Source organism: Phocoena sinus, chromosome 5, assembly GCF_008692025.1.
Source record: "Phocoena sinus isolate mPhoSin1 chromosome 5, mPhoSin1.pri, whole genome shotgun sequence".
Taxonomy (NCBI): Eukaryota; Metazoa; Chordata; class Mammalia; order Artiodactyla; family Phocoenidae; genus Phocoena; species Phocoena sinus.
Genome location: NC_045767.1, coordinates 3,009,574 through 3,020,000, shown reverse-complemented (window position 1 = coordinate 3,020,000; position 10,427 = coordinate 3,009,574). Strand labels below are relative to the sequence as shown.

Here is a 10,427-nt window from a genome sequence, read left to right as displayed (position 1 = left end):
CCCTTCGTGCTCTCTGCCAGCCTCCACGGGGGCGACCTTGTGGTGTCCTATCCCTTCGACTTCTCCAAGCATCCCCAGGAGGAGAAGATGTTTTCTCCCACGCCCGACGAGAAGGTGAGAGGCTGGGCAGAAGTGCTGTGGTTGCAGGAGAGGCAACAGTGTGGGTGGTGCCCTCGGGGGCCCGGAGTCCTTCCGGTTCTGAGCCGGTGAAGCCCATGGAGCTCTGAAACATTAGGAGCCTTCTAGGCCCACCTCCAAAGCCCCTCCTCCAGGAAGCCTTCCAGCCAGCCGGAAGCAGCCCCTCCCTCCTCTGGCTGCCCCCCCTTCCATCAGTGTCTCATCTCGTCTGGGAGCTCCTGGGGTGGGGACCCTGGCTGAGTGGCCTCCCCCCAGGCCGCCCCGTGTCTTCTGTCCTCGGGAGGCTGGAGTTCCGGGCAACACCGGCAGAGGGCAGCGCTGCATCGTGCATAGCGCCCGGCTGGCTCCCGGCGCCTCCCTCCTTCCTGTGGGTCTGGCCAGTTTGTTAAGGGTCAGGTACCCTGGGACTTGAAGATACAGTGGGATCAGAGTAGGAATTTTGACCCCAGCGGTCACGTGGGCCCTGAGGAGACCCTTCCCGCCTCCAGGCCTGTTTCGCTCGCTGCTCAGACCGGCAGGGCATGAGACCCGTGATGATGGCTGGACCCCTCACCAACGCCGTTCTTCCCTTCCCCGGGGGCACCCCCTGCCCTGACTGACAGTAGAGGCTGGTCTCCTGGGAAGGGCATGGGGGTTGAGGCCAGGCAGTGGGTGATCTTCGGGGGGGTCACAGCCGAGTGCACTGGAGCTTAGCTGCCCCACTGCCCTGATGCCCCCGCCCCCCAGGCCAGCTCCTGCCCTCCCACCCCGTCAGGAGGCAGGAGACTTCCCTGCCCTTCCGGGAAGACAGTTTGATAGTCCTTCCTTGACCAGCCCGGGGAGGCTTGGGAGGGTCTGAGCTGTCCGCCTGGCCACTCAGCAGGCCCCCTGGTGGACCGGACTTGGGGTGGAGAGCGAGGCCTGGCCTCTGCTGCCTTCTCGCACTTTCCACCCGGTACTGGGGGCAGGGCAGGGAGGGTGGGACTGGTCCTGGACAGACACGTGCCCGGAGCTGGCTCCCCTCGTGTTCTCCTCCTGTGGCCACCCAGAGGTCGACCCTGCCTCACCCAGTCCCTCCCTGTGTGTGGCCGGTCCCGTAGACTGGGCCCTAGGCCGAGGGTCCTAGTTTAGGGTGGGAGACGGAGCCAGAAACGGGAAAGGATGAGAAGGTGTGGCCTGGCCAGAACAAGGGGCTGCCCAGGAGGCCGGGGACATGCAGGGATGGTGTGTGTGTGTGTGTGTGTGTGTGTGCGCTGGATCCTCCGCCTTACGGTGGACTCTAAGGAGGGTGTCCTCAAGGGGCAGCTACCGCAGTGGAGCCTGAAAGAGCAGTGGCGACTCCGCCAGACCCCCAGGAGTGAGGGTTCAGGGGCCTGTGAGCAGTGGGACTGGGGAGGCCCAGCAGGGCTGGGCTGGGCCGGCCTCCTCCAGGGCTGGGGGCGCAGAGCCCGTGTCTCCTGCGACCGTTCCCGCACTTGTTCATTCTCGCTGCCATTCATTCATTCAGTCAGTCACTCCCCCACTGACTACAGCCAGCACGTGCCTAGCACCTGGAGGGGCGCCAGGGTCTGTGCTTGGAGCTCAGCCAGGGCCCCCTGGGGTGGCTGGGTGACCTCCGCTGTGCCTGGCCTCCGCCCGCTGCGCTGCCAGGGATCAGGGCCAATGCCTGGGTGAGGCCTGTGTCCTCCAGGCAGGAGGGGCCCCTGGCCGCTGGACTCAGCATCTCTGGATCTCAGGGGCAGGTGCGTGAAGACGCCTCTGGGGGGAAGTGCGCCTCCAGGAGTCCCTGCCGAGTCAGAACCCTGAGAACTTCCCCATCAGCCATCAATCATCGATCATCGATCGATACTCCTTCAGCCTCGCAGCCAGTGGTGGTCTCTGTGGAAACCAGGGTCCCAGGGGAGGCTTGGGGAGTGGGGGCACGTGAGGGGGGCTTGGCCAGGGGGACCAGTTAACGCCCCCAAACTCCCACAGTGCCCGGTGGATGGGGGCCAGTGCCTCAGGGCAACGTCCAGGCCGGCCAGGGCTGCCTGCCTCGTCCCCCTCTGTCCCCCTCACACCTGCCCTTTCTGCCCAAATCCTACTCCCCAGCTGGGTTCAAGCTCCGTCCCGCCGACCAAGCCCTCCCTGACGCAACCCACCCCCAGTGGGAAGTAGCTGCAGCGCATCCAGGTCCCGGGCAGGCCGGTCCTTCTCCGTGGCCCTGATCTGTGATCCTAGGCCCCTCGTCAGCCCATATCTGCCCCTCCTAGCAGCCCACCGCACCCCCACCTTGTTTCATCTGGGGGGGGTCATTGTCTCTGTGTCCTTCCGCCACCGACCCACCACCCCGCCTGGACTCTGGGTGGAGATCCTACCCCCAGGTCGGGCCTGTTCCCAGCCGGGCCTGGGGCTCCAGCGCCCTGGGGTTGTAGGGACTGGTGGTGACTTCCCCTGCTCTCCTGAGGGGGCTGACTGACAGGTGACAGGAGGAGGCCCCAGGGCAGGATGGAGAGAGAGACCTTCGAGAGGGGCTGGCCCAACCTACGCCCACCAGCCTAGGTCCCGCTCTGCAGACAGGCGGTGGAGGCCTGGCCACTGTTCCAGAAACAGCCCCGTCACCACCTGGACGCCTGGCTGAAGATGGTTGACCACAGCCCGCGGGTGACAGGGGCTGCTGGCAGGATGGAGGTCCCTGACCGCCCACCTCGGTGACTGAAGGACGTGCGTGGGCTTGTGTTTTGGGTGCTTGGTTTGCGTCTGTGGGACCGAGTTGAAACTGCAGTCTTATCCCTGAGAAAGTGGACTCATCCTTCCCCAAACCCAAGGTCCCGGGGTCTGAGTCGCCAGGAGAGACTCTCACTCTGGCCTGGAGCAGCCCCCCATTTCTGACCCCACCTGCCCACCTCCCCTTTTCTTAAAGAGGGATGCCCAGCCCAGGACAGACCTCTCAGGGCCGCAGGGCCTGAACAGGCCCAGCACAGGTGGGCCCTCCTCCATCTGACCTCTACTTGGAGCCTCCGTCCTGGGTCAGACCCGTGTCCGGTCCTGGGACGTACAGGTGGCTGAGTCCAGCCTGGGGGAAGGACCTGGCGGCCCTGTGGGGTGGGGAGTGTAACGGGGGAGCTCTGGGCTGGGGGAGGTTAGTGGGGGAGGGGCTCCGCACCACCCAGGAATCAGGGTCGCACCCAGACGGGCGCTGCCCCCGAGGCTCCCCAACAGGGGGTGGCAGGCCCCCTGAGCTGCATCCCAACCGTGGTGGGCACTGCACGTGGTTATGGCAGCGGGCCGGTGGGCGCCCGCAGGGGCTACTTGTCTCCTAGGGAAATGAAGTGACAGTCGTCATAGCCATTCGCTTGGGGGATGAAGTTAGTGAAAATGAGCCCCATGCCAGCCTCCCGCCTCTCCCGAGGCCTGCCCTCTGCACAGCGGCAGGAAACGCTTTATAAATTGCAAAGCTGACCTCCAGGTGCCCTGCCAGTGTCCCCACAGGGTGACCCCTTCTCGAGAGGAAGCCCACGCTCCCTAGCCAGGCGCGTAGGGGCTCCATGATGCGCCCACGTACCCACCACCGGCGCCCCGAGCTCTGGCCGTCCTGCCTCCGGGCCTTTGCACGTGCTGTGCCCTCTGCGTGGACCCTGGTCCCCCTCCCACCCGAGCTGCAGGCGTTCCCTACGGTGGCCCTTCCTCAGCCCACTGCCCCCAGCTCGGAGGGCGTCCTGCAGAGCGCCCACCTTCTGGTCTTGCCCTCGAGGGGACCTCTGTCTCCATCTCCTTTCCAGATGTTCCAGTTGCTGGCCAAAGCCTATGCCGATGTGCATCCCGGGATGATGGACAGGTCGGAGAACAGGTGTGGGGGGAACTTCCTGAAAAGTGGCAGCATCATCAACGGGGCAGACTGGTACAGCTTCACGGGAGGTGCGCCCTGGACCGGCGGGGGCGGGGCTGGATGGGGCGGGGGCGGGCTGGCGCCTCCTCCCAACAGCCTCTCCTGGGAACCCGATTCCGGAGCTTCCGGCACAGGGAGAGCAGCAGGGATGCCTCACGTGTGGGGAGACTCACGCTCTGGGGTGGGAAGATTAGGGCGCGGCTGACCTTAGTTCTCTCGCGGCCTTGGTGAAGTTCACGTGCTCCTGTCGTGGAAGGGCTAGACTGTGACTTCCCCATTGCCAGTTTTGTGGTTTATTTAGTGGTCACTTAACATCTCACGGTTCCACCCGTGACCAGTTCTTTTTTGCCTTTTGGGGTTTAGTAGGGTTGCCCGATGGAATATGGGATTCCCCAGTTAAATGTGAATTTCAGAGAAGTAAGGAAGAGTTTTCAGTTCTGTCTAAATACTGTGCAAGTCCCAGATATTGCACGGGATATACTTACACTAAAACCATATTCGTTGTTTCTCTGAAATGTGGGAGCAGGTGACACCCCTGTGTCATGGGGACACTGGAGGCTGGGCCCACATGCTTCCAGGTGCTGCCGGCCACCCCTCCACACCAGCATGACCCTTATTATTCATGTCACTTGGCAGATGAGGAAACTGGGCTCAGACAAGAGTAGGACCAGCTCGAGGGCCACGGCACGTGGTAGAGCTGGGACCCACCCTGCCCGTGCCCCCCCTTCTCCTGTGGAGGTGGAGAGGGAGGCCCCTCAGCTCCCGTTCCAGAGCCACTTTCACCCCCTGCTCAGCTCAGCACCCCTGCTGCCCACGATGGCATGTGTGGTCCTTCCCGGGGGTCAGGGAGGCTCCTCTCCCTCCCAGGATCCAGACGGACGGGCTCCCTGACCCTCGGGGGGTGGGCTCCGAGTCTCAGGCATGACCTGTTTCTGGGGTCTGCAAAGGCCCCACTGGGGGGCTGAGCCTGGGAGAGGCCAGCTGGGCTCCCCTCCCTTGGGACACGGACCCAGGGAGGGCACGGGGCTAGTGACCAGGGACAGAAGGGCCATCTGCAGGGAAGTGTGGCCTCTCTGTGGACGTGACTATTAAGTCGGGAAGGTGGCCGCTGGGTACCGGGGTTCGGAGTAGGCTCTGAAGCTCTGAAGGCCGGGGCTCCCGCTGCCCCATCAGGGCCCAGGGCTGCCACAGAGCCCAGCTGCAGCTCCTGCTGGAGAAGACCTCCCAGAGCAGACGGGGTGGAAGGCAGACACGGGGGAGGGGGACGGTCAGCCCCACTTGCTCCGACGCCTCTGCCGTCTCCCTGGCTGGCCATCGGCTTCGCTGGGCCAGGCTCACCCGGAGATGAAGGTAGTAGGACCTTCTTCCCTGGGCTGTTCTCGGGACCGTCCAGGTAAATGGACGTTATCACTGGGGGTTCAAGCCAGGGGAGGGCCAGCAGCTTGGGCCCCAGGGGCATGGATGGCCCCCACAAGCTCCCAGCTTCTCTGCGGGAAGTGGGCTTGCTCCTTGCCCCCCAAGGGGCCGCAGGGATGCTGCGTGAGCCCGCGGACGTGGGCGCCAGACCACTTGGTCCACAGTGCGGCTGCCCACTCCCTGGACCTTGGGTGGGAGCTGTGACGTTCCCGGTCTGCTCGTCTGGGAGGCGCGGGTAGGACCACAGCCCCTGCCAGCTGCCCGGCCCAGGGCCCTGCGGGGGCCGGCGTTGAGAGCCACCCGCTGTGCTGCAGGCATGTCCGACTTCAACTACCTGCACAGCAACTGCTTTGAGATCACGGTGGAGCTGGGCTGCGTGAAGTTCCCGCCCGGGGAGGCCCTCTATACCATCTGGCAACACAACAAGGAACCGCTCCTCAACTTCGTGGAGATGGTGAGCTCTGGGCGGCCCCCGGGGCCCGGCATGGGGAGGGCCAGACCCAGGCCGTGCGTAGGGGCTCAGCGCCCGTGCTGTCACACGATTACGCTGTACTTGCTTATTCGTTAACCACCTGTGTTCACGAGTGAAGATTCACCGGCCACCCTGGGGCGGCTGGGGACACCACGGGGCGTACAACAGGGCCCCCGGTACAGGAAAGGTCTCAACAAGGGGAGCGCAGGGACCAGGGCAGCCCAGGAGAGGCGCCTGACCCAGCCTCAGAGGCCACGGGGGTCTTCCTGGAGGAGATGGCACCTGGGCTGCATCTTGAAGAAGGACGGAGATCAGGTGACAGGACAGGGACCCCTCCGGCAGGGGGGACAGCACATGTTAGAATTCAGTGGGGCGTTTAGGCCTGCAGGGGCGCCGTGGCCAGAGGAATGGGGCAGGCCCTGGTCGGGGGCGGGCCCAGAGGTGATGGCTGGGCAGCATGGTGTCTGTGCTGTCCAGGCAGGGCCTTGCGCAATCTGCCCCTGGGACTCAGAGGGGAGGTCACGGGCTGCTGGGGCAGCAGTGAGGCACCCGGACTGAGGGGTAGCCCCCCCACCAGTTATGGGGCTGAGGTCACCCAGAGGTGGGCAGGCTGTGAGCGGGGGCCTCGGAGAACGTGTCTACGATCACCCGTCACTGGACCCCGAGAGCCGGGTCTCCCAGTGGCCTGGTGGGGACCACTGGTGGGGACCACGTGCCGCAGGTCCCACTGCCTCTCCCAGCCCTGCCCCACCCCTCAGTCTCCCCAGCATGGCCTGCCACCAGGGGATGTGGTTCTGAATAGGATAACACTCATGAAAGGGACACAGGAATTCAAAATGGAACGACAGTGCTTTTGTATTATAGAAGCCTCTACGTTTTGCTTATCCCTGAGCATTTTTAAGAATCATAAAAATGGCATGTTACTGCAACGTCCCGGTAAGAAGCAGGTCCTAAGAGGAAGACAGGATTGCCCGAGGGAGACAACGAGGGGCTGTGAGCGCACAGAGCTTTCAGTTGGTGTCCAAGTGTCATCGAATCCTGACACCAGCCCTGGCCAGGGGATGGGGCTGCCCCACTTTTTAGATGGAGGAACAGGGGTGCTGGGGGAAGGATCGTGCCGGTCAGGGGTCGCTGGGCTCCCATCCTGGCTCACAGAGTCTGTGATACAGCCAGAGGAGGAGACAGAGGGTCAGAGAGTGACCGGGCGGGTCCAGTGTCACCAGCCACTGTGCAGAGCTCGAACTCAGATGTGCCTGCCCCAAACGCCAGTTCTGTTGTCGAGCCCCCTGCTTTCTAGAAAGATCAGGAACCTTTCTCCAGGCAGGAAGCAAGCCGAGCCTCCGGACCAGCAGCTGTAGCAATAGGAAGGAAGCAAGGCCGCGGATAATAACTGGGCGTTCTTAGCACTGTTCCTTCTCTGCAGCTGTGCCAGTGACCTCGCTGCGGGGCCTGGTCATCATCGATAATGGCTCGAGGCCAGGCCTCTTGGCTCGTTTCGTTTTACGGCTGTCTGGTGAAAATGAGTTTTAAGGAGTCTTAAATGGAGCTGGGATTGCTCCGTGGATATTGTATGTGAAGGCTCGGGGTATAAAGATTTAATAGCAAGCGCGATACCGTGGAAGGCTGGGCAGCACATGGCCGGGCGTGGCTGGCCTCCCAGGATGGCCCCCAGGACAGCTGCCCGGGCCTCCTGATAAGGATCCGTCTGTCGTGTCCACTGAGGCCTTTTGCACAGTGATCCTGACCAGGCCTGGGCGGGGGGTGTCTACATCCCCCTGGACAGGAGGGGAGGGGCAGGCGCACCATCTCTCCTTCTCTGCCTGAGAGCTCCGCGTCCCTGGTTCTGCATGAAGGTGACTCCTCAGCCCGAGAACGAGGTCGGACCAAAATCTCACTGGTGCGTGCTGGGATTACATGAGGCCCTACTGTGTGCTGGCCTCTGTTCTCAGGCCGCGGGGGAGGGGAAAGGGCAGATGACATCGCAGTGAGGTCAGGGCTGGGAGAGTGGAAATCAAGACCGTGGGACCCCAGAAGAGGCCCCTGATGTGGCCAGTCACGGAGGGCTTCCTTGAGGAAGAGGAGTGTGAACTGTGTCTCTAAGGGGGAGAGGAATAGGCCAGGTGAGGGAGCTGGTCAGGTGCTCTGAGCAAAGGAAGGGCCGGGATGCAGGCTGGGGGTCCGGGGGCAGCCTCCGGGGATAGGGCAGCGCCCATGCGCTGTCTCCCCTCCCCCCAGGGCGTCCCGGCCGCCTTTGATGTGAGCTTCAACCTCTGGCTGTTTGCGGCCCGACAGAGCAAAGGCAGTTCAGCGTGTTTGTTGCTGATTGTTTCAGGAGAACTGTGCATGGGCTCAGGGCTCCAGGAGGTGATTTCTTCGGAAAGTGCGGCCTCCTAGTCTTACTGTGATGCGTGCAGGAGCTGCAGGGCGTGTGCCCGGGAAAGGCTGTGCTTAGGACCCACCAGGAGGGTGGGCCGTCCTGCCTCCAGCTCGGCTGGCTGCTGCGGATCACGTGTATTAATTCTTATTTCCTGAGGTGGGCACGGTGACCCTGTGTTACAGATGGGGAGAGTGGCCCGAGATGCCGGGTAGCTTTCCAAGGTCAAGGAGCGGGTTGGTGCCCGGCCAGGACTGACACCAGGGTCCAAACCCTCGGGCCCGTGTCCTCCCGCTGCCCCACGCAGCCTTGGGACCTCGGCTCAGAGAGAAGCTGCCACACCGGCTCTACCTGGGAAGGCAGGGGGCTCAGCGCTCATGGCCCAGGAGATGATGTCAGCCAGACCCCCGAGCTGGACTGTGGGCCGTTCACAAACCCAGGACGGGGTTGATTGCCGCAGGGGGACCCCAGAGGTGGGCTCACTGGTCACCCTCGCTTCACAGATGAGGAGACCAAGGCCCAGAGGGGGTGTGGCTTACTCAAGATGGAGAGGCGAGTAGTGCAGAGCTGGGATTAGCCAGGCCGTTTCCCTGGAGACGGGTGGGGACTGGCTGGGAGGGCTGCCGGGCGCTCAGCAGGGTACGTGCCGTACCCATGCCCTGTCCTTGGTCTCCTCAGGTGCACCGGGGCATCAAAGGCGTGGTGATGGACAAATTTGGCAAGCCAGTCAAAAACGCCCGGATCTTAGTCAAGGGCATCCGCCATGACATCACCACCGGTGAGCACTTCCTGGGGCCACGTGGTGCCCGCACCTGCAGTGCTCAGAGCATGCCCGCCGCTCCCTCTATCCTGCGCCGGCCTGGGGGGGTGAGGGTGGGGAGCCCTGGGGTCTGCGTCCACCACGAGCTGTGTCTCCCGCAGCACTGGGTCCAGCGGGGGGGTAGGGGTTGCGCTCACGTCCTGGCTGCCAGTGACCATCGATGCGGATTCCATGTTCCTCAAGAAGTGACTGCTGGGCAAACCTTCTCAAAGACTACAGGAGGGACCCTGCTGTTTCCTATCCTAGAGCTTACATCCCACTGATAAGCTGGGGTGCCCATGTGGGCTCCGGGTGCCCTCAGGGATTTCACAGCTGATTTGAAAAATACCGTACATTGTGATGTGAGTTCCTTGTGGAAACACAGTCCAGAAGAGGGAGGGATAGCTAACTGTGTGGGGGATGGAATGGTCTGTGAAGGCTTCAGAGAGGAGGTGCTGCCTAAGCAGGGTTTTGAGGGATGAATAGGAGTTTGACAGAGGAAGCAGGTGGGAAGGACATTCCAGGCCAATGCAGAGGTAGACCTTTGGGGTCTGCTGCCCTCCAGGCTGACGCCCCCCTGACCCCCATTACCCATCATCAAAAAGCTATCTGAGCCCAGGTCTGAGAGTCATTTTCATTCCATTTGTCCACAGCCCCAGATGGTGACTACTGGAGACTGCTGCCCCCAGGGTCCCACATCGTTATCGCTCAAGCCCCTGGCTACTCCAAGGTCATCAAGAAAGTCATCATCCCTGCCCGGATGAAGAGGGCCGGCCGTGTGGACTTCATTCTCCAGCCGCTGAGGATCAGACCCAAAACGTTCCTTCTCGGGCCACGGAGAAGTGGGCCCGGAGGTGCCGGCCCACACAGGGAGCCCGAGGAGTCCAGCCAGGAGCCCCTGGGGGCCCGGAGACAGCCTGCGGCCGGCGGCAGCAAGCCCTGGTGGTGGTCCTACTTCACGTCGCTTGGCCAGCACCAGCCACGCTGGCTGCTCAAGTACTAGGCACCCCCGCCCCCCCATGCGCTCTCTTGCTCTTGAGTCCATCTTCCAAAGACATCCCACGAAGTCGTTTTTGTTTTATTAAAGTGTTTCTATTCACCTCCCGCCTTGATGAGACGCTCTGTGTGTGAGGCCCTGCAGGGGAAGACATGGTCCCTGGAGGAGAGAGGGTCGCTTGGGCAAGGGCTCCTCTGTCCCACAGGCAGCCAGTAGCGGGGTTGCCCTTCAAACCCTTCTGTGTGTGGCCCATTCCCAGAAAGTGAGGTCTTAAATCCAGAGGGGCCTCTACTTTACAGACCGGAAACCGAGGCTCAGTGGGGGCCGTGACACCCCAAGGTCACACATGGAGAGGGTGGTGCCGGGCTGGGAGCCGAGACTCTG

General features: G+C 63.0%; 1 protein-coding gene across 2 annotated transcripts in view; it reads left to right on the top strand.

The window, feature by feature from the left end:
- Positions 1 to 10,151, top strand: part of CPZ (carboxypeptidase Z) — a 25,822-nt gene extending 15,671 nt beyond the window's left edge. Inside the window, exons 7-11 of one of the 2 annotated variants that reach the window (XM_032633450.1) lie at positions 1 to 114; positions 3,879 to 4,014; positions 5,716 to 5,855; positions 8,926 to 9,025; positions 9,700 to 10,151. The exon at positions 1 to 114 is cut by the window's left edge and continues 45 nt beyond it. In XM_032633450.1, the coding sequence (XP_032489341.1) occupies positions 1 to 114; positions 3,879 to 4,014; positions 5,716 to 5,855; positions 8,926 to 9,025; positions 9,700 to 10,049 (840 nt within the window). In that variant the 3' untranslated portion in view covers positions 10,050 to 10,151. The remainder of the gene's footprint in view (positions 115 to 3,878; positions 4,015 to 5,715; positions 5,856 to 8,925; positions 9,026 to 9,699) is intronic. The other variant, XM_032633451.1, reaches the window with a different exon arrangement.
- Positions 10,152 to 10,427: the final 276 nt, after the last annotated feature.